General features: G+C 35.7%; 1 protein-coding gene across 1 annotated transcript in view; it reads right to left on the bottom strand.

Moving 5' to 3' along the window:
• The window catches only part of fam117bb (family with sequence similarity 117 member Bb), a 91,376-nt gene that overhangs the window by 26,396 nt on the left and 41,235 nt on the right, over window positions 1–23,745 (bottom strand). The window contains exons 3-4 of the mRNA XM_056464730.1: window positions 7,967–8,059; window positions 1,102–1,215 (exon numbers count right to left, since the gene is read on the bottom strand). Of these exons, the coding sequence (XP_056320705.1) occupies window positions 1,102–1,215; window positions 7,967–8,059 (207 nt within the window). The remainder of the gene's footprint in view (window positions 1–1,101; window positions 1,216–7,966; window positions 8,060–23,745) is intronic.

Here is a 23,745-nt window from a genome sequence, read left to right as displayed (position 1 = left end):
TATTTGAGTATTATAATATAATATAAAATCACTAACAAATGGCCATAAAAACATGAGGCAACAATGCTTTTAAAAGCATTTATTTGTAATGAAATTACTAGAATACAATAATAATAATATAATAATAATAATAACAACAATTAATTGAGCTCCAAATAAACATAACATAATGCTTTTTGAGGGACAATAATACACAGAAAAGTTTTCAACCCAGGCTCATTCTGAAAACGTACCCCAATATACATTTCTAGAGAGCACCAAATATGTCCTAGGAGGTATGTTTTTTGAAGTTTTTGTTTTAGAGATTTAACCAGGGGCCGATGTGTACACTTTTTGAGATCTAAAATTTCTCTCGTGAGTGCCATTTACACCTGCTCAATCCACTAGAGGCTGCTGTCGACAGACTGACTGACTGACTGACCCACCCTCCTCCTTCCAGGAGGCACAGATTGACCTACCCACCCACTTACCTAACCCCAACCGACAGTTTTCAAAAGCAATTCAGAAAAAGATAAGCCCTCGCTTGATTTTTACCACGTTATCACAATTTTACCACATTCTCACTCTGAAACCGTTCTTCCCCAGACTCGAATCTCGTCGTCATGGTCAAGTCCGCCGATGTACATGGCGAGCTACTAGACAAATTGGTAACAGCGAGACAGCCGTCCACATGAAGGTAAGAAGTTTACTGGTAAGCGCAAAAAGAAACAGCATCATATCTCCCCGTAGCGTTCGTTTTAAAGATGAAATGCAGCCATACGTAGCTCTGGTTACATAATTCGCAATCTCCAGAAACATATATAGGGCTACTTTTCAGAATGAGCCTGTGTTAAAAGATTTAACTTTATTTTTTGATTAAGAAATGGCAGCCACAATCTTATTAAAGCCCTTCCTTTTGAATAATAGTGGACATTTAATCTTAACATGATTAAAATTGGCAAAAATAAAAAAAAATACAAATAAGCCCTCAAGCTAATGGGTTCTGGAAGGATGGCTCTGCTATAGAGGTAATAACTGAATCCACGAGAGAAAAAAGCAGAAGACAAATAACAGTGTTGAGTGTTCCTCTGCTAAGCTGAGAGCAGGTGAGAAAGAGCTCACCTGTGATTGGCTGAAAGCAGCATGGTTGCCATTGAAGGGAGATTTGCGGTCCTTGTCGCGATGGTGACGACTGCTGTGTTTGCTGCGCTGGAGCTGCTGCCTCAGCTTTACAATCTGAAACATGCAGAGAAAGACTGTCAGGACACATTATTCCTCATTTCGAGTCAACTTTCACAAGATTTGAAAAATCTACATTCAGATGGTCATTATTTCAAAATAAACCTCTTTGTGTTGATAACAACTGAGTTTATGCATTGCATGATAATTACTGTATTATTAAACGCTGGCAGTGGATGAGTCAGAGCCCAGGGTCAGTTGGGATTGTGGATTGTCATATTGGCATTGCATTCCTCACACACACAAATAACCACCCCAACCCTTCACCCTAAACACATGCTTGCAAAAACATTTATGATTGATATTCTTTCCTTCGGGGTCTGGTGGGAGGACTTTTAGCATAGTATAGGATATCAAAAATATTAAATTGGATTAGAACGTTAGCATCATGCTAAAAAAAATCTAAAAAGTTTTGATGAGTAAATGATGTCAGAAATTTCAGTTTTGGGTGAACTGTCACTTGATTCTTCTGTATAGAGTGTACTAAGGCAAAAAAAATGGCTGGAGTTGGCACAATGATATTGTACAGCACCTGAAAATAGTCCCCAGCCTGGGACTAACTAGGTAACAGCGCTGCATAATTTCACTGCGCCTGCTGCAGCCATGGTATGACAGCAAAATCCTAATAATCTAATCTGATTCAATAATTTATGCTATGCTAAGATAAACTAAAAGTGATCCCTCCCTTCCTGGAGAGTGGCTGAATGGATTCAAAAATGGTAAAATTGCTTGTAAAATGAGCATATTTTCAAAAAAGTGAAGTGCTCCTTTAAAAAGGAAAACAGATACATTATCTTGCTCCCTCTCACTTTGTGAAGATGGGATTGGAAATGGAGTTTAAGCTTAATAAACACTGTGAGGAAGCCCATAGTGAGATGTTTGCATTATCTCATCTGTTATTAGCCTGTTGCAGGCAGGATGTGACAGTATTAATCCCCTTAAGCATTTCAGACGCTGGTTAAATGTGTCTGTGTGGACTTTTTTGTGATGATGGTCATTTGTGTGCATGTTGTGATACTTGTACCAGACAAAACAGCTTTGGTCTAAAACTAATGTCCAAACTGAAACTAAAGCTTCGATCATCTGCCAAACTAAGCTGTCATGATCCATTTATCCATAATCAAGTATATTTATCTCTGTCATCTACAAATCTAAATATCTAAATATTTATTCATCTTTCTTTATACCTAACTACATATCCAGTCATACATCCATCTATCCTTCTAACTATATACTGTATCCATTCATCCATCCATCCATCTATCCATCCATCCATCCATCCATCCATCCACGCATCTATCCATCCACTCTTCTTATTATCAATCAATCCATCCATACATCCATACACCCATACATCCATCCATCCATTGATCCATCAATCAATCCATCCATCCATTCATCTACTCTTCTAATTATCCATCCTTCGTCCATTCATCCACTCATTATCCATTAATCCATTCTTCTAATTATCCATCCATCCATCTATCCATCAATCAATTCACTCTTCTAATTATCCATCCATCCATCCATCCATCCATCCACTCATTATCCTTCAATCCATCCATCCACTCTATTAATTATCTGTCCACTCTTCTAATTATCAATCCATCCATCCATCCATCCATCCATCCATCCATCCATCCATCCATCCATCCATCCATCCATCCACTCTTCTAATAATCAATCAATCAATCAATCAATCAAACAAACAAACAAACAAACAAACAAACAAACAAATAATCAATCAATCCATTCATCTACTCTTCTAATTATCCATCCATCCATCCATCTATCCATCAATTCATCCACTCTTCTAATTATCAATCAATTCATCCATCCATCCACCCACCCACCCATCCATCCATCCATCCATCTACTCTTCTGATTATCCATTTATCCATCCATCCACTCATTATCCTTCAATCCACCCATCCACTCTTCTAATTGTCCATCCATCCATCCATCCATCCACTCTTCTAATTATCCATCCATCCATCCATCCATACATACACTCTTCTAATTATCAATCAATCAATCAATCCAATCAATCAATCAATCAATCAATCAATCAAGCAAGCAAGCAAGCAATCAATCAATCAATCAATCAATGAATCCATCCATTCATCTAATCTTCTAATTATTCATCCATTCATCCATCCAGTCATCCACTCATTATCCATTAATCCATCCATCCACTCTTTCTAATAATCCATCCATTTATCCATCCATCCATCTATCCATCAATCCATCCACCCTCCCATCCATCCATCCATCTACTCTTCTGATTATCCATCCATCCGTCCATCCATCCATCCATCCATCCATCCATCCATCCATCCATCCATTCATCCACTCATTATCCTTCAATCCATCCATCCACTCTTCTAATTATCCATCCATCCATCCATCAATCCACTCTTCTAATTATCCATCCATCCATCTATCCATCCATCCATCCATACACTCTTCTAATTATCAATCCTTCCATCCATCCATCCATCCAATTATCCACTCTTCTAATGATCAATCCATCCATACATTCATCCACTTATTATCCATCAAACCATCCACTATTTTAATTACCCATCCATGCATCTATTTATTCACTCGTCTAATTATCTATCCATCCATCCATCCATCCATCCATCCATCCACTCTTCTAATTATCCATCAATCCACCCATCGATCTATCCATTCACTCTTCTAACTTTATAACAATCCATCTAACCACACAACTCCAAATACCAATAGCTCTAAACAGATTCTGCGAGAAGTTGGTTAATATTGTGCAATTTAATGATACAAATACATTTTCTTTCAGGAGTGAATTTTATAAAATCTATATTTTCCTTTATTCAGTCAGTGGTTTTATATGTTTTCCCCCCTAATGTGCTTGTCTCGGTAAATTCTGGGTTACCATCTTGTCTGTGCTGGAATAGGCAGTTCACCTATAATAAACAATAGAGGCCTTTGCTTTGTTTCACTTGAAATGGATCTCGAAACACGAGGGGCCTCCGATTGGACACAGCCTTCGCAAATAGTCCTGAACTTTGAGTTTGAATTTCCTGATGTGTATTGTGGGTGCAAACTCACCATTTGCTTAAAACTAAGAGGGAGGACGGGTGTGTTGTTTAATTTTCTATAAAATTACACTGGTGTTTATACTGGATGCTGCAGTATAAATAGGTACGATTACATTTGTGTGTAAGATTCATTCATTCATTTTCTTTTCGGCTTTATTAATCAGGGGTCACCACAGCGGAATGAACTGCTAACTTATCCAGCATATGTTTTATGCAGTGGACGCCCTTCCAGCTGCAACCCAGTACTGAGAAACACCCATACACTCTTACATTCACACATATACAGTACGGCCAATTTAGTGTATTCAATTCACCTATAGTGGATGTCTTTGGACTGTGGGGGATACCGCAACACCCGGAGGAAACCAGGCTCGAACCAGTGACATTCTTGCTGTGAGGCGATCATGCCACTCATTGCGTCACCGTGTCACCAGTTTGTGTGTAAGATCATAATCAAAAATATTGGCTAATGAAACATTTCTGAAGTTCGGAGTAGGTCATTATGTGACAAGAAGCTTGCAAGTATAGATTGTTGTAAATTCACTCAGATCTGATAGCCTTGGGTGTGAAATAAACAATAATGTTGTAAATAATCCGATTTTTCACATACAGTATCAACTGATTTGATCCAAGGCATCATCATTTGTTTTCCATTTGTCTCAAAGCGCTTCCAGTTGATTTGCATTTTACGAATCATCAAGATTGTGTTCAGCTTACGATATTGTTTAATGCTCTACAGAAAAAAAAGTTACCTACAGTACATCCTGAATGGCCTAAGGATGAGCAAATTAACAGGAAAACCTCAGAGCAATGAAGCAATATTTCTTAACTGAACAAATCTGTGTTTTTGAACAAATTGTTCAAATGAAAGCCTCAGTTACACTCGAGGCAGTCACTTTTGCTTTAGAAATAGGCTATTACCAATGAAATGTTACATAACTCTGTAATATTTGTTAACAACAGTTACAGTGGATGTACTTTTTTGTCCTCAACTCTAAGGCTTCCCACTCTAGGCCAAATATCACAATACCTGACTTTCACTGACTAAAAAGTTGATTTCCATGACCTATATTGAAGGAAAAAACAGACCACTGTTGTGCTTTGCATAATATTAAAGTGGTTTTGGCTTGAATATCATTTTGCAGGACTTTAATAGCATTACAAGAACAATGGATCCTTTAATTTACTAACTGTTTGCGTGGCTCCTATATTTGAAATATAACTCAATAGTAGTTTTACAAACTTTCCATTTAGTTTTTTCCATTTTAGCTTTTTAACACAGTGATCCGGTTGAAGCCAAAGCTCCTAAAATTGATATTATTCGCATCTTAGCCTTAGGCTATGCTTATTCGACAGCGATGTAGGCAAAAAACTTTTTTCTCTTGGGTTTAAAAAAAAGTTTCACATCACACGCTTTAAAAAAGATCAGTGTCTAGATATCTGAGAAAATTACCAAATATCCTGAATTATGTATGGCAGGCCAGTTTTTGCCGCTGTCACCTTTAAGTAAACAATTTCTGTGTAAGGGATGTGACGAAGTGCTGTAGAATGGACGCTGTAGAATCTGCTATTAGTAAGAAACATCTCCGCTGTTGTCCACAATTGTTGTGTGTTTGTTCACACTTGCCTTTAATCTACACTTCCCTAAACAAGTACCATGCATGCGCATGACATCATTGTATTCAAAGACTCTTGGTTTTGAGTGTTTTTCATGGACACGTTAAAAGCAGCGTTTTAAAAACTTTTCCTTTTGTAACGCGTTTTCAGATTTATGCATTTTCAATCATAAATTGTGAAGGACTCTGTCCGTTGTTTTGACTGCTGTGAAAAAAATTATCGTGAAAATATGTCTGGATCCATCTACTTCTATTGATCCAACCCAGGTTTATTAATCATGTGCACCCCTATATACATATCTGGAGATTGCAAAAAATGTCCCAGGAGGTAAGTTTTTTGCAGTTTTTCTTTTCGCGAATGCACCAGAGGCCGCTGTGTATGCTTTTTCAGATCTCTCGCGAGTGCCATTTATTCCTGCTGTCAACTAACTGACTGACCGCTGGCGTCTCAAGTCTGCCAATGTACTTGGCAAGCTACAGGACAAACTGGTAACAGGTAAGTGGTCAGCTGGTATTGCGAAAAGAATCAGAAGCTGTCGGCGGCATCATAGAGCCACATGGCATTCGTTTTAAAGATGAAATTAAGCCATAGTTTGCACTTTGCAGAAATATATACAGGGGTATGTTTTCACAATGAGCCTGTGCTGTGTTGATCTTTCATAGAAAATTTATCTACAGAACAATATTAGTTCGGAATGTACCACAGCCAAAATAAATGACACCAACAGGTCAAATATGAGAAAGTCTGTTTTAATGTTTTTATCCTGATTTTGTACCTATTATTGCAGTATTACTGTTTTTATTATATTTTACCTTTCTGTTAGGTGGATCTTGGCCTTTGTTGTATACAGCATAGTTCAATATCTAAAATGTTCAATAAAAAAAGCCCCATTGTCATGTAAATGATAGGGTTGGGTATCGTTTGGGGTTATTTCGATACCGGTGCTAAATCGATACTTTTAAAACGGTACCGGTGCCAAAGCGGTGCCTGAACTGATACTTTTGAGCCACAAAATTATGGTGGATGACTCTAGAAAAATCTTTTATTTGACAAAATCTTTTTAAAAAATTATTTTAATAGAACAATATAATTAAAGTTTAAAGTAAACATCAATTCATATTTTATATATTTGTATTACATTTTATATTTTATATTACAATATATTTCATTTGATCATTTGTTGGTTAGCTTGAGTTTAAGATTTGCAATATGAAATTACATTAGCTTACTGCTAACCTGTGGAAAGGCTGTCATCAAACATGAAACATGAAACATGAAACTGTGGAGGAAATGTAGAAAGCGTGGTGACGTAATGACGTTAATCGATTTATGTGCTATAACATGTAAAACTGGATCATAAAAAAAACGTTCAAAAAGCTACTCATATAAACAATCATATTATTGTCTTATTTAGATTAAGGCAAATATATCAATTACTGATGTCCATGTAAACGTAGCCACTGTCTGGAAAAGACCTTTTGAAATTCCCCGATATTGCAGAAATTCTATGACATGTGGGACCCCTACTCTCTATAAACGTTCTCTAGGTAGGCAGCACACTCAAATCGCCCACAGCATGTCCACATGCGACCTGCTGACTGTATAGAAAATGATTAACTGTGAAGCGGAGCACCAGAACACACACTAGAGTTTAGAGTCGACCGAGTGTTGAAAGATGGCAGTTGAGATAACAGGTGGCAGGAAGATAAAACATGCCCTGATACCTGCGAGAGCCTGACGCTCAAGAGACACAGTGGAGACACACAAAGGGAAGGAAGGAAGGTTGCTCACACAAACAGGAGGAAGGGAGGGTGTAATGCGAGGTGACACTGCTTGGCTAGAGCCTGCCAATAATATGATAATGACACAGCCTCAATCTTCCCTTCCCCATCACCCCCAACAGCCTGTTGCTGCCCCGTCTCCTCGTCCACAATCTCACACGAGGGGGAAAGAAAGACAACGAGGGGGTCCAGCCCCGGCCCTGCTCCACGCTGAATGGAACAAAGCCCGGGGGAGGAGAGGAGATCAGGCCCTAAATGCGTCCTGACCTCTTTTAGCTGGTCAGTGCTGCCGCAGGAGGCTGAGCGCTTGTGACAGCCTCTCTTCTTCTCTCCGCATTCATCGGCCCAGGCGCTGGGGGTCTGTGGGAGACACACATACATGAGACCGTCAGACATGAGACAACAACAACAATGCAGTTTGATCATCACGACTGATGGGGGTCTTTCGGCCCTCGGCCAAAATAAACACATTGCAAGAACCAAATTAGCGGTTAACTTGCCATTTAGCTGGATGGTAACTTTACTGGGAACTGTAATGATTACTGGTGTAAACAGAATAGTGCAGGTGATTTAAAGGGTATCATCATAAGTTTATTAAAGAGACAGTTCAAACTAAAAAAATTATTTCTGTCCTCATTTATTCACCCTTCACTTGTTTAAACTTGTTTCTTCTGTTGAACACTTTTTTTTTTTTTGAAAAGGGCTGGTTGATGGGACTTCTATAGTATTTTTTTTTCTTTTGAGGAAGTTCATAGGTCCCAGAAACCAGCATTCTTCAAAATATCTTCTTTTGTGTCCAACAGAAAGAGAATAAATGAGGAGGTCATTTTAATTTTTGAGCGAACTATCACTTTAAGGATGTTTTGTGTTTTCTGGATACATTCTGGGTATACACTGCCTGACAAAGTCGCCTATCCAAGTTTTAGGAACAACAAGTAACTTGACTTCTAGCAAATCATCTAGTATCAGAAGTGGCTTATATGAAAGACAAAGGCCTCTAGATTACGCTTATTTACTTGATTTTGAATTATTTAATTAGGACAGTAAGGTCAGAATTTACTTAGACAAAAAATTATGTAATGTATAGAATATATAATTTCATGGTGCAGTGGAAAATAATGAATATTGTGTATGACTCCCATGAGCTTGAAGGACTGCATCCATACATCTCTGCAATGACTCAAATAACCTATTAATGAAGGCATCTGGACTGGCAAAGAAAGCGTTCTTGCAGGACTCCCAGAGTTCATCAAGATTTTTTAGATTCATCTTTAATGCCTCCTCCTTCATCTTAAGCCAGACATGCTCAATAATGTTCATCTCTGGTGATGGGGTTGGCCAATCCTGGAGCATCTTTAGCTTTTTTGCTTTCAGGAACTTTGATTTTGAGGTATGAGGACTGCTATCCTGCTGAAGAATTGTAATGGGCAGCACAAATGTTTTGATTCCTCAGGCAGTTGATGTTGTCGTCCACTCTGCAGATCTCTCGCATGTCCCTATTCTGAATGTAACCCCAAATCATGATTTTTCCTTCACCAAACTTGATTTCTTCACTAGAACTGATTTCTGTCGGAATCTTGGGTCCATGTGGGTTCCAGTAGGTCTTCTGCAGTATTTAAGATGATTGGGATGATTCCTCAGAAAAATCTACCTTCTGCAACTTTTCCAAATGATCAACTAGAAGTCAAGTTATTATTTGTTGCTCTTACAACTGGGATTGACAACAAGACTTTTGTCAGGTAGTGCATTTGTTTTTGGTCTACTTTAGCCAACAAAACCAAAATAACAGGATCCAGTAATGTTTCATAAACAAGTATGCATACTTTCATGCATATGCTATGAAAATGAAGTAATTGAAACAGGGACATATACGTATGAATGTAAATAAATACCCACATATACAAATTATGGGTCAAAGACAACACCTGTTTTGTTGTCAACATCAAATGTAAAGAAATTATGATATAAATTGAAGTCAGAATTATTAGCCCCCCTGTTTATTTTTTCCCCCAATTTCTGTTTAACGGAGAGAAGATTTCTTCAACACATTTCTAAACATAATAGTTTTAATAACTCATCTCTAATAACTGATTTATTTTATCGTTGCCATGATGACAGTAAATAATCCGACACTACTATACAGCTTAAAGTGACATTCATTCATTCATTTTCTTTTCGGCTTAGTCCCTTTATTAATCTGGGGTCGCCACAGCGGAATGAACCGCCAACTTATTCAGCACATGTTTCACGCAGCGGATGCCCTTCCAGCCGCAACCCATCTCTGGGAAATAAAGTGACATTTAAAGGCTTAACTAGGTTAATTAGGTTAACTAGGCAGGTTAGGGTAATTAGGCAAGTTATTGTATAATGATGGTTTGTTCTGTAGACTATGGAAAAAATATATAGCTTAATTAATTATTTTAATTATTATTTTTGATCTTGACATGGTTTAAAAAAATAAAAAAACTGCTTTTATTGTAGCCGAATTAAAACAAATAAGACTTTCTCCAGAAGAAAAAATATTATCAAACATACTGTGAAAATGCCCTTGTTCTGTTAAACATCATTAGGGAAATATTTTGAAAAGAAAACAAAAAATCAAAGTGGGGCTAATAACTGCACATATACAAAATGAAGAATATAAATTATACTGTAAGTGAAGTGTCTACTAATAACTTTTGTGAAAGTAAAATGTGTAAAATAGGAAGGGAAAAAAACGCCATCCGTCATACAGTGTAACAGCTATAATTCGTCAAAAATGTAATTATTCTGACCTGTAGCTTTTCAAAAATATGCAAAAGAATCACTAATCATAGTAAAATGCTTGATTTTTTATTTGATGAAAAACTTTTGTTAACAAATGGATCAAGTGGTTTAAAAGATAACAATTTAAATGAAAAAAAAAAAAAAAGATTAATACACTGTAAAAAAAAGCTATTGGTTACTTTACTTTAACTCCATGACCTTAAAAGCAACAGGTTGACTTTCAAAAAATGAGTAAACCCACTGTAACATGGAGTAATTTGTACACAGTTCACATTTTTAAAGCAAGGGGTTTACTCACTTTTTAAGTCAACTAATCTTTTTGTTGTGTGTATTTTGTATATTCTGTGATCCTTAAATTGTCATCTAAACATTCTAGTTTGACTGATTGTTACACAGACTTACATTTTAGTTGGTGTCTTTTGTAAATATATATTTTTTTGCTGTTAGAAGACCAAAAGAAGATCACAATGCCCCTCATGTTTTAGGGCCATATCAATGGACCGTTTAGCCTGGCCTTTAAATTCATTCATGCACAATGTCACTAAAAGACCCCTGACAGAAGAGATCACCCCATACACACACTAACATACAAACACACACACATAGGCAAAAAGTCGGGGGATGGTGTATCTAAATTAGGATTTCATCCTGCGAACAAACCGCTAAATGCTCATCTTTACACTTGAACTTGGTGCTGTTCTTTGTGAACTTCCTTCCTATATGCAAAAATACAGCTGCTGTTGCCAAAGACAAGCATGGAGAAGCGTGCAGGGTGTCTTTTGCTCAACAGTATGATAACCGCAAACACTCCAGCATGAGAAAAGAGACTGTACACACACACACACACTTATTTTGACTGAACTCAGAATACATATGCACTGTAAGAAATATATGTTAATTAACAGTTTCCGTATTTTCCACTTATTTACGGTTATAAATTGCATTATGAGAGCTTGATCTTTGCTCTGTCGACTTTTAATGTTGTTTTAATGTTAATGTTTAATGTCTAATGTCAACTCTACAGTTTAATAAAGTAACTTTTATTGACATTTAAGTCGTTTAAAATACTATAATATATAAGAAAGAAAAATAGGTCTGTGAAATAACAGAAAATGGACTGGCAGTTTATTACAAGGTTTTTGTATCTTCATAGGGTATATGCGGAGCTAGTGTTTCTTCCCATACTGATAAACTTCCGGTGACTGGTTAATGTGTCTTTTCCCATTTTATACGGTTCCTTTTACAGCATTGATGTTGTAATGTAATTAAAATACAATCAGTTAAATAGACTTTGGCATTCATTTAGTTGCTCAAGCGTAAAACTAGACAAAAAGCTGTTTACTCGCACGTGCCTGTCAAAATCGGCAGGCTAGTGCAGAAGCTTCATTGAATATACTGGGGTAAAATAAATGTTCATATTTTAAAGACATGGCGGGGAAAATGTAATTTATCGCAGTGCTTCTTGTACAATATGAGAGCCACTTTATATCTGATATCACTCAGCCAGTTGAGATCGCTGATTTTTAAGAGACCTTAAACGGGCCATTTTTGTAATGGCATACAGTTACCCGTAAGCTAAAACCTGAGTAAACTCAGGTTACTGACAAATTAAAAGTACTTTAGCATACTTCCGCATATCCCCTATATACAACACCATCCCGAACAATATATCACTTTAAACTATTACATTGTTAATAAAAGTCCCTTTTTCAAAATTGTGAAGGTTAAAAGTTGTTGGATAAAAGATCAAGATCCCATAATGCAATTCAAAAACGTACATAAATGGGATAAAATAAAAACACGAACACCAAAAATACGAAAAACTGCAAATTTACGGATAGTTTTCACAGTGTAGGTCAAAGATGAGATGTCAAAGATTATATAAATAATTCCTTGCCTATATTTTCAAGCATCCCTATTTAAAGGGAAAAATATGATGACATTAGATTCTCTAATATATATCTTAAATCGAATCAAACCTTGGCTGAAGACAAAAAAAAAGATAACATTGCTGATGTGGTCATTGAAGATCTCTGATAGGAACTACATCTGTATGCAACAAAAATATCTTATGGTAAACTGGACACGATATGCAATAAATATTTCACAAAACTGTATGCTACACTGTTTTCTATATTAATTCAGCAAAACTAAAACCACTTTCGGTAATTCATTAATCAGGATTCACTTTTATAATTCACCAGTCTGCATTGGCTTTTGGTAATTCATCAAATTGGATGATAATTCAGCAGTCTGCGTTCATTCATTAAACTGGATTCACTTGTGGTAATTCATCATCATTCACATAGCACCATGCTATACTCCTATTATTTCCATACTATATTCTGTGCCTTATATTATTATTCTCATGCTGGAAATTGTAGTAAATCATTTGTATTCAAACAGTACAGAAAATGTGTTCTGTTTACTATGAACATACATACAAACAAAATAAGTAGACGCAGTATAGGTTTAAAGGTCAATCTCATCCAAAAGAGCTGTAAAACTAAGAACAATCAGTTCTTAGAAAGCCACAGGGAACCTGTTTCAGACACCCTGATAACCCTAATAGTAGAAAACATAACCATTCCTTAAATGTGTGTGTTAAACCTCGCCGAATGTTATAATTGTGTAAAAGAAGGTACTTTGTAGTGACTAACACACAAGCAGAAAACACTTCAGCCACATTAATCTGTAGTCCACGTCAGCCTAGTTTGTTATGGGAATTTTTCAGCTGTGAGAGTGTACACAACATGGCCTTACTTATCATCCACTCCAATCATCTACTGGCGCATAATCACAGACAGTATGTGTACAAACACAAGTGCTAATGAGCATTGAACATTATGCCTGCATGAAATATATCGAATCGAAATATATAGAGAAATAGAGAAATATAGAAATCATGACTGCGATTCCAGGCGTTTGTTTGTACTGCTGCGATATTTGACCAAAATGTAATTAGAAGTTACATAAAAACTTGAATAATAACCAAAACAATGACTCAACGATAAATTTTATTTTTATCAGTCGCCACCTACTGGTGTTTTGATGTAACTGGTATAATGCTTATTTCAGTGAAGGACAGTGACTAATGCTGCGTCCCAATTCGCATACTATCCGTCCTAAATAGTATTTGAAAATAGAATTAGTATGTCCCAAATCGTATTAGGTTGTAGAAAAGAGTATGCCAAAGGTTGCCGGATTTTTTACTATTTGGGGTAAAAATGTTAAGTGCAAAACCGACCATACTCTAACCGCTGATATTGCCCACAATACATTGCGCGTTGGATGTGAATTCGATTAGAACTACAAACGCGGGTGAAAGTGTAAATAAATTACAAACATGGTGGACGCGCGGGACCAACCGTGAAGTAGAGAGGCTTTGGTAAAGATGCTTGTATGAATGTTATTAATATCTAGCCAACTGAAAAATATTTATATTCTCGTTTTCTGTGTTATATTTCATCTGCAACAACAATACTGAACTTATATAAAGACATGTTTGGACATTAACATTAACAAGGTAGGAAATTAAATATGAAGGAAATGTGAGTGATGTGTGGAGGATGACAGGGCTCCTAAAGTAGTATGGCCCAAAGCTTGCATAGTTTTCTGTTACATACTCAAAAGTATATACTTTTCCTTTACAAAAAAAGTACATACTTTTAGGGCGTAGTATAAATATGTGAATTGGGACGCAGCATAGGGTTTTTTATTCACTGCTGTACTTAAGTACATATTTTAAGCATGTATACTTTATTAAAGTATATGAATTTAAGGAAACTGCTATTTTATTCCAAAAAATATTGTATTTTTTTACACCGCTACATTTCCTACGCTGTAAACGAATATTGCTGCTTTAATTTTTTTTTAGCTGAATGAAAAGGACTTTCTGAATGAAAGTCTCAACTTACATCAATCAAACTAAATAAATAGTTGAAATATGATTAACTTATTGAAATAAGTTAATCCATTCATTTTCCTTCAGCTTAGTGCTTTTATTTTTCAGAAGTCGCCACAGCAGAATGAACCGCCAACTAATCTAACAAAAGTGGCAGATGCCCTTCCAGCTGCAACCCAGTAATGGGAAACACCCATACACTCTTACATTCACACACATCACATTCACTTACATTCACATACATCATACACTAAGGCCAATTTAGTTTATTAAATTCACTTATACCACATGTCTTTGGATTAAGGTTAAAACACAAGGACCAGGAGGAAACCCACGCAAACTCTATGCAAACTCCACACAGAAACGCCAACTGGCCCAGCTGGGGCTCAAACTAGCGACCTTCTTGCTGTGAAGCGACAGTGCAAACCACTGCGCCACCGTGTTGCATTAAAATAAGATAATGCAACGTAAAACATTTGTTGTCTTTACTTTATGTCATTACATTGTTTACAGTGTAAATGTAGCTGAGTGAAAAGTTATTTTGAAGTGGAGAAATTGGGATGGATATGGAAATTCATGACACAATTATAATGGCTTCATGGCAATCATGTTTATGACAATTTGTGTTATCTTGGTAATGTCAAGTTGTCATGACAATGACAAAAACAGGTTGTGATGTCTTTGGTTATGTCAAGTTGTCCTCTCAAACAAAGTTCTCTCACCATTTAAATATAAATAAAAAATCTCATAAAATCGCACCGCATAAAATCTCATTCACACACATATCATGATTATAAAAGTGTTATCATAGTCTTGAACACCCCTTCAAGCAAAGAGGTACCCAATGCTGTGCATGTTCATTATCACTACTTATTACACAGCTGTCTGGAAGACTCGATTCTGATTGGTCAGTCGTGACATTATAAGTTATGTTATTCTGAGATAACAACCGCTAAATAACACAGGCTCATCCAGGAACTTGGAATCCCCTTGACCATCATTGAATACGTTAAGTCCTATATACTTGCATCCACATTCCTCTAGGGTGGGTTTCCTCCTGGTCCCCGTGTTGCATCTGCTGGTCTGTCACGGCACATTTTTAAACAGTTTTTGACTGTTTGGCGCCGTCTTGTGAATAAATGATACGTAGGTTAGTCTATGCTTTATTTAGCCAGTTTCGCTTCTGTCAACTTTGCGTTTTTTACTGTTTGGCGCCATCTTATGACTGAATATATCGCAAGTTATTGTATACTCCATAAGCTGTTTTCGTTTCTGTCAGATTTGTATTTAATTAAAGAGTTATTAAGTTATTACAGCTCAGAAAAATGTTTTGTGTCTTTTTTTTATGTTTTGTGGCAAGTAGCTGTGTAATAAGCGAGATAAACTACATCCATGATGGTTGTTTTAGCAGAATAAAGCCCTTCAGACCCCTCCACTTTACATCGGATAAGTCTGTTTGGCTTTATTCTGCGATAACAACCTCCTGGACATACTTTATCACTAAATTATTGAATATTGGTGTATGTCTATTGCTAATATAGTTTTATTTCATGCTCCAGAGGGCATAATAACACACACACAGAGACACACATGCTGAAGCAAACATTTGTTTGTTAAATCACTGGATCAGGGTTTGTCTATGTCCCTCCCGCTGGGCAAATGCAGACTCCCACTGCCGTTAACAGCACGACACCAGAGATTCAGCCTGTGGGTTTACACCATAAACAACTCCAGATCGTTCTACACCCAATACACTCAACATGCCTGCGCTAGCAAGTTCACAAACTTTCACTCAGAACGGTGGATGGGAATTTATTACTGGACGGCGAAGGCCTTATTTAGATATCTGGCAACGTTGAGGAGTGATCTTATGTTGAGGAGGTATGGAAAAGCAATCTTTCCCTCAGCCTTTTCTCAGCCACTCAAAGCTGTGAGTCAAAACTGCACAACGCGGTACAGAAATAATAAAAAATCTTTTGCACTGGAAACAGCCGGAGGCACTAGCTGTCAAAACACAACCAATCAAAAGTACTTTAACAAGGGAACATGCTTTTTTCCAGTGACGTGCATTGGGATATTAAAGGAATAGTTCACCTAAAAATAAACAAAAGTCACCAAAAAAACAGAGGAAAAGTTTTTCTTTTATTGAATACAAAAGAAGATACTTTGAAGAATGCTGAAAACATATAACTATTGACTTCCATAGTAGGAAAACAAATACTATGATATCAATGACATATATATATATATATATATATATATATATATATATATATATATATATATATATAAACACAAGATAGATACAAGATGTGAAGCACCTCAAACTATGGATACTGGAAGCCTGTGCTTGCATTTCTCATGCGGTGTTGCTATCAGTGTGTGAAGAGGGTTGCATTGACAATCCAACACAATGGGCAGCACATTGAACACATTTTATAAGTGGTCAGAAACTTGTAAAAAACTTATGAAAGAATAAAGTTACGTTAAAACCAAGCGCACCATTGTTTTTCTTGTGAAATTCCCAATAAATTGTATGTGTCACATGACCCTCTTCCTATTGAAAAAGCAAAAGTTGGATCTAAGATGGCCGACTTCAAAATGGCCACTATGGTCACCACCCATCTTGAAAAGTTTGCCTACTCACATATACTAATGTGCTATATATATATGTGTGTGTGTGTGTGTGTGTGCGTGTGAGTGTGTGTGTGTGTGTGTGTGTGTTTAACAAAAGAACGAAACTCATAAAGGTTTGAAACAAGTAAAGGGTTAGTAAATGATGACATAATTTTCATTTTTGGGTGAACTATCCCTTAAAATGCAGCCTCTTTTTAATCAAAAAATGCTTTAATGCAAACTCTTAATTAGCAAACCCGTTCACACACACATTGACACACTTTCCTTGGGCCTTAAACACAAATGGGGACAAACATTGTGGTTAAACATTGTGATTCCTCTTTTTCTAACTCTGCACTGCCTGAGGCTCTGTCTCTCTGTCTCTAGACACATAAAACACATACATCCCCATTCACACTCCCCTCAAACAAATACTTAATGTCAGCTGACAACACACACAAGTGTACATACATTCAAGACGGTGCGATTAAAGCCAAGCCTTTGCTCCGACATGCTTGCAGGCAGTAGTACAAAAAAAATGACTTTCCAAATAAATGTTCCTGCACTGCATCAGGAATGACAGTTCATAGCCTGTGCTACTGTTGTTTTAAAACTTCACAGCTGTTGAAATAGTTTACTAATACATTTGGACATAATATATCTGCTATGTTACTACTGCCATCAGGGTCATGTGACATATATGGCATCAGTTGTGTCGCCTTAATGTCATTCACAGATGCTCTCCTGTTGTCTCATTTTCTCAATGAAAGAGAATGTATTTTATCACATTTTCATGTGTGGTGCACTGCAGCTATGGGAACACAATAGTAGAAACCATTAAATACATGTTTACATCAATAAAAAATAACTGTTAATAAAAGCCGACTACGTTTTTGACATGTCAAGTTGATTTAAAAAATGAAGCCGTTTTGATTTGCTTCATTTACACCTTATAGACAAGAAATGTGGCTGTCACTGCACTCTCAACCAAATCAACAGGTTTATAATTCAATTCATAGTTATTTAACCTCATGATTACATGTCTGTCTGGATTACTTGATTCTGATTGGTCAGTCGCAACATTCCAGGGTGTGTTATTCCAAGATAACAACCACTGAATAACTCAGGTTCATCCGGGTTCTTCGAATCATCTTGACCATCAGTGAATATGTTTACATACATATACTTGTCTGTTTCTGCTGCTGCGTTTGACTGTTTGGCACCATCTTATGACTAAATAATACGTAGGTTAGTGTATGTTCCATCAGCTCCATTTAGCCAGTTTCATTTAGACAGATTTGCTTGTAATTGAAGCATAATTAACTATTACTGCTCAGATCAATGCTTTATCTCTAATTTTATGTTTTGTGGCAAGTAGTCATGTAATAAGTGGGATTAAGTACATTCAGGCTGATGTTATTAGCAGAATAAACTCCTTTAGTCTTATACAACATGCAGCCCTCCATAGTTGGTGCAATCTTGTGATTGAATAATACACTATGTGTATGCTTAGTGTATGCTCCATTCAGCCAGTCTCATTTCTGTCAGCTTTGCCTTTAATTAAAGAATTAAATAAAAAACTATTATTGCTCTGAACAATGTTTTGCGTAAATTTTTTTTTTTTATGTTTTGTGAGAAGTAATCATGTAATAAGTGGGATAAAGTGCATCTAGGTGGTTGTTTTCGCAGAATAAAGCCCTTCATTCTTAAATGTACAACAGTGTTTTGCATCGGGCTACCAATAAGCCTGTTGGGCTTTATTCTGCCACAAAAACCGCCTGGATAAACTTTATCCCTTAATTAACAACATTTTTAAAAGCACATTTTGTGTGACCATTGTTGTTGGTTTAGACTGAGTCGCAGTTCAAACATATAAACTAAATGTTTACTAGTTGCCTTAATTTCAAGATCTGAGGTAAACTATCTGCTGGTATTTATTTTCAATATGACTCACACTGGTAAACTGAATAAAGCATAGGTGATTAAACCTGAGGTGATCATTGTCATAGTAGTTTATGCTGTTGTTCAGCCACAATGTCGCAAAACATATAAACCGTCCTGACCCCAGAGCTCTACATGTCGTATATACAGATTATTAAAAGTTTAAAGCAATGTGTTTGCTACTTTTGTACTATTTGTCTTGAGTAAAATCACTGTCCATTGAGACAATTCCCTTTTTCTTTTCGTCTATGCGTTCAAAATAATAAGTACATTCTCGTGATTATTTGTGACTAATTTTAATTCAGCAATTTATTTTTTTAAATCTGATTAATTAAACTAAAAAGTAACTCATGTTGCATTTTCAAAAAAGTAACTCAAATATTACTACTTATTTTTAAAAAGTTACTTTACTTGTTAAAAAAAGTCATAATATAACGCAACTCGCGTAATGCATCACCCACAACCCTGGTCAGCACAATGGTGCACAGTTGATCACTTGACATGTGGCACACTTGGAATAGAATTTCTGTAACATTTCTGTAGGATTTCTGTTTTGCAAAGTTTTAATAAAGAGAACGTTTATTCAATTATGTTGCAGTTGGATTTTTATGGCGACAAAAATAAAGTTGTTTTTCTTGAAATCTTTGTTTTCTTCTCAAGCAAACATTATAATTTTTTTAAAATTTGATCAAATATTTGACTTTTTTGCATAAATTGGGACATGCTACTCAACTCATATGCTGTTTAATATACTTTGATATGTACTGTAATGTTTACCAAAGTTAATAAAAACTTTCTTTACATCTTAACCAATATTACTATTCCCCTTATTTAGTATTTAGAGTAAAAAAAAAAAAAAACTGAGTTCAAAATTAAGTTTTAGTCAAAAATGCATCCGAGTGAAAACATTTAAATTAGTTTTTTTAAAGTAAAACAATCTTTACCACACTTTTGATGTGACACGTCTTAAGAGTGAAACTGGAACAAAGAAAAAAAGTAGCATGCAGATTCTAAACCCTGTGTGTGCACCTGTTGATTAAAACATTAGTCACCTTGGTGATGATGACAGTTGACAGGAAAGGCATTTCAAATAAAAAAAAGTAACTATTAAAATGTCTACAAATAAAGAAAATGATTAGCTCTTTTCATGCAGATTTATAATATATGGTGGAAAGGTATCAGACAAGTTGAATGAAATATTTAAACAGAGAACGGAGCAAAAGAATGAGAGAAAGTGAGCTGTGGCTGAACGAGGCAGAAGGATAAAGTTTCTCTTCATAATTAACTTCATGGCCTGTGAACCTCCACGAGCCGAGCCGGAGGAGCACAGCGTACCTCTCCTGCCCTCCCTGCATTTATTCCTCTAAATTCCTTTCTTTCTTTGTTTAATTAATCCGCGCATGTGCTTCTTTGTTCCATCGTTCTTTTTCTGCTCTCCCGCTATTGTTCTGCTGGTTTCCTCGCACTCATCCTGATCCCTCTTTTCTTCATCTCTTTTTTTTCTTCTCCTCTTCGTCGCTGCCTACTCCTTTAATACGCCTTTGCTTTTTCTACCTCGTTTTCTCTTTCAGGCTCTCTGCAGGTTTCCTCTTTTCCTGTGTGTGCTGAAGTGAATGGTGACCGAGTGCCCTGTAATTATGTGCCATTCAGATTACTCTGCATCACATGGGCTCATTTACACTGGGTATAAACATCTGCCTTATGTAAATTTAAACAAAAAAATCGAACGCAATTAAGAAAGCAAAAAATCGACTATTTTAGATCCATTTACAAACATGTTTTGAGCAGTATGGTCACTTTCTATATACAGTGCTCAGCATATATAAGTACACCCCTCACAAATCTATCTTTTAAATTCATATTTAAACTATACAATATTATATTTGTGCATATACCATAGATTAGTCACTACTGAAGCCAAATCTGGAGCTTATCTAACAAAATAACTTACGATAACGGACCAAAAACTAGTACATCCAAATATCTGTGTTATAGAAAAATATGAAATACAAATTTAAAATAGAGGAGAAATCAAGAGAAGCAAAAAAAAAGGAAAAATCTAGTCGAAATTTTGTAGGTTGTAATTTTTTTTCGCAATATTTTGCTTAAAGTTAATTGTATTCTTTCAATTTCTAAATATGTTTGGTGACTAAAATAGCAATTTAATAAATATATCTGTTTTGTTTAAATGCACCAAAATACTTTGCCTATATTCACTTAGAAATGGATAGAAAGGAAAAGTTCAGATGCAAAACCCTCTTAATCCATCAGACCTCTTATCTTGTAAATAGCCATTTTTTTATCAGGTTCCTCTGATTAAGTTCAGAAGTTTTATTTTATATGTAATGATGAGGTTATTAGCAAGTAAATAAAATACCTTTTTTTCAAAAATGTAATGCAATTTTCTCTTGCATCAAAACCAGCTAAATCCACTTGTGCTTTTTATGCAAAACCCTCTAAATCCACCTATTGGAACAAGACAGTGTATTTAGTTGAAAATCACTAAAGATGCTATTAGAAATTATTTTACCAAATATAAAACACATTAAACAAAGCACTAAAATTAAAATATATAAATCTGTCAAGTAAGTGGCGGTTCATTCCGCTGTGATAAACCAGGGAAAAAGCAGAAGGAAAATGAATGAATGAAATTTGTCAAGTAAGTGCATTAATCAATAACATTAAAATTGACATTAACTAAATCTTAACTATCTGCTGTCATTTCTGACATTTGAGATTTAGATTTAATGTAAGTAGAGCAATGTAAACTTTGTAAGCATTGTAAGCTCGGTAGATTCAAATAACGTACTGTAAAAACATTGTGAAACATCAATATCTGTGCATTGACCATTATATAAAAGCTTATCAGATGTATAGGTGTTATAAAGTAATATAAATAATGTATAGTTTTATACTTTATATTTATTTTTTAAAAAATAGCTTAAATTAGCAAATAAAACACAAGGTGGGCCTACTGGGCAAAAAGGGGATGTCTCTCAGACACTTTTAGAAGCTGTCATTCATTCATTGTTACCATACTTAAGGTCTTGATCACTTGTTTGTCCTCAGCATCTTAACTGTCGTGAAACGCAGTTGCCGTTTATTGTATAGTAAATCAGTATCAGAGTAGCGTCGCTGTGCAAAAAATCGTTATGAATGCATGTTACACTTCCGACCCTACATTGTGTTTTCTTTTTCTTGTGAGTTTTGAGGTAAGGGACGTTTTCATTTGCCATTCACTGAAAGTCGGACAGGTTTATGCAGTTCATCAAACTTCATCTTATAAAGTCGAAATTGAAAGCAGAATGAAATGCTCTCCTTATAAAAGCCAGCTTGTCAGCGTGCTGCTACATTGAAAACATATGATTAGATTCACGCTTTCTGATTGGTTCTAGGGATATAGAGGCTTTTGCTGTCAAAGGCAAGTGGCGTTTAGCGGCTTTTGCAAACAAACTGTCATTTCTGAATGCGCTGACACTGTGATTTAGATGATTTGAAGCAAATCGATTTGTTAATGGTGTACTTTGTGCCTAAAGCTTTCACTCAGTGTTATTATCTTATTATTGGCGAAAGTGGCGTTTAGCGGCTTTTGCATCTGAACTCTTCAAATATTCATTTTCAAAATGGGGTGTTCTCAATTATGCCGAGCACTGTATTTACAAGGTGTTCTGCATTTACTAATCTGGTTCAAGAAGCTTGATCCATTTTCGATTTTGAAAACTTTTTTGGATACAGTTTACACCTGTAATTATTCATTAATGTAGATCAATAGTGGTTTCTGCTTACACCTCTTTTTAAAGTGTTATTCCTTTATGAATGTAGTTTAAGCAGTTTGTCCTCTTTTCAGATTCTGCAACATTTTGGACCCTGTTTACATCTGTAAGTAAAGAATCCATTTATGAATATGGTTTAAGTAATGTGATTCTTTTAGCCAATACAAAAACGTTTTTAAATCACTTTCTTTAGAACTTAAATAGCATTTTGAATCCTGTTTATGTTGTTCATTCATGAATGTAGTTCAGCTCAAGTAATATGATCACTTTTCAAATTCGACAACATTTTCGAACCCATGTACACTTGTGATAACAGAATCCATTTATGGGATCACTTTTCCAATACAAAACATTTTGAATCCTGTCTAATACTGTTTATAAAGTGTTGTTCACTCATGAATGTACTGTAGCTCAAGTAATGTGATCACTTTTCAAATTCAACAACATTTTGAACTTGTTTACACCTGTGAGTAAAGAATCTATTTATGAATGTGGTTTGAGTAATGCAATCACGCTTCCTATGCAAAAACATTTTGAATTACTTCCACACCTGTTTATAACTTTCTTCAGTAATATAAGAACATTTTGAAACCTCTTTGCATCTGTTTATAAAGTGTTGTTCGTTTATGAATGCAGATCAAGTATTGTGATCACTTTTCAAATTTGACAACATTTTAGACCCTGTTTACACCTGTGAGTAAAGACTCCATTTATGAATGTGGTTTGAGTAATGTGCTCACTTTTCCAATACAAAAATGTTTTAAATCCTGTCTACTCCTGTTTATAAAGTGTTGTTCACTCAAGAATGTACTGTAGCTCAAGTAATGTGATCACTTTTTGGACCCTATTTACACTTGTGTGAAAGATACTGTCCATTTATCAATGTGGTTTGAGTTATCTGATCACTTTTTCCAATTTAAACATGTTTTGAATCCTGTTTATACCTGTGTGTAAAGTGTCTGCTTATGACAGTGGTTTGAATAATTTAATCACTTTCTTCAGTAATTCAATAAAATTGTGAATCCTATTTACACCTGTTTATAAAT

This window comes from Danio aesculapii, chromosome 9 (assembly GCF_903798145.1).
Source record: "Danio aesculapii chromosome 9, fDanAes4.1, whole genome shotgun sequence".
Taxonomy (NCBI): Eukaryota; Metazoa; Chordata; class Actinopteri; order Cypriniformes; family Danionidae; genus Danio; species Danio aesculapii.
This window is presented reverse-complemented; position numbering and strand designations above follow the sequence as displayed.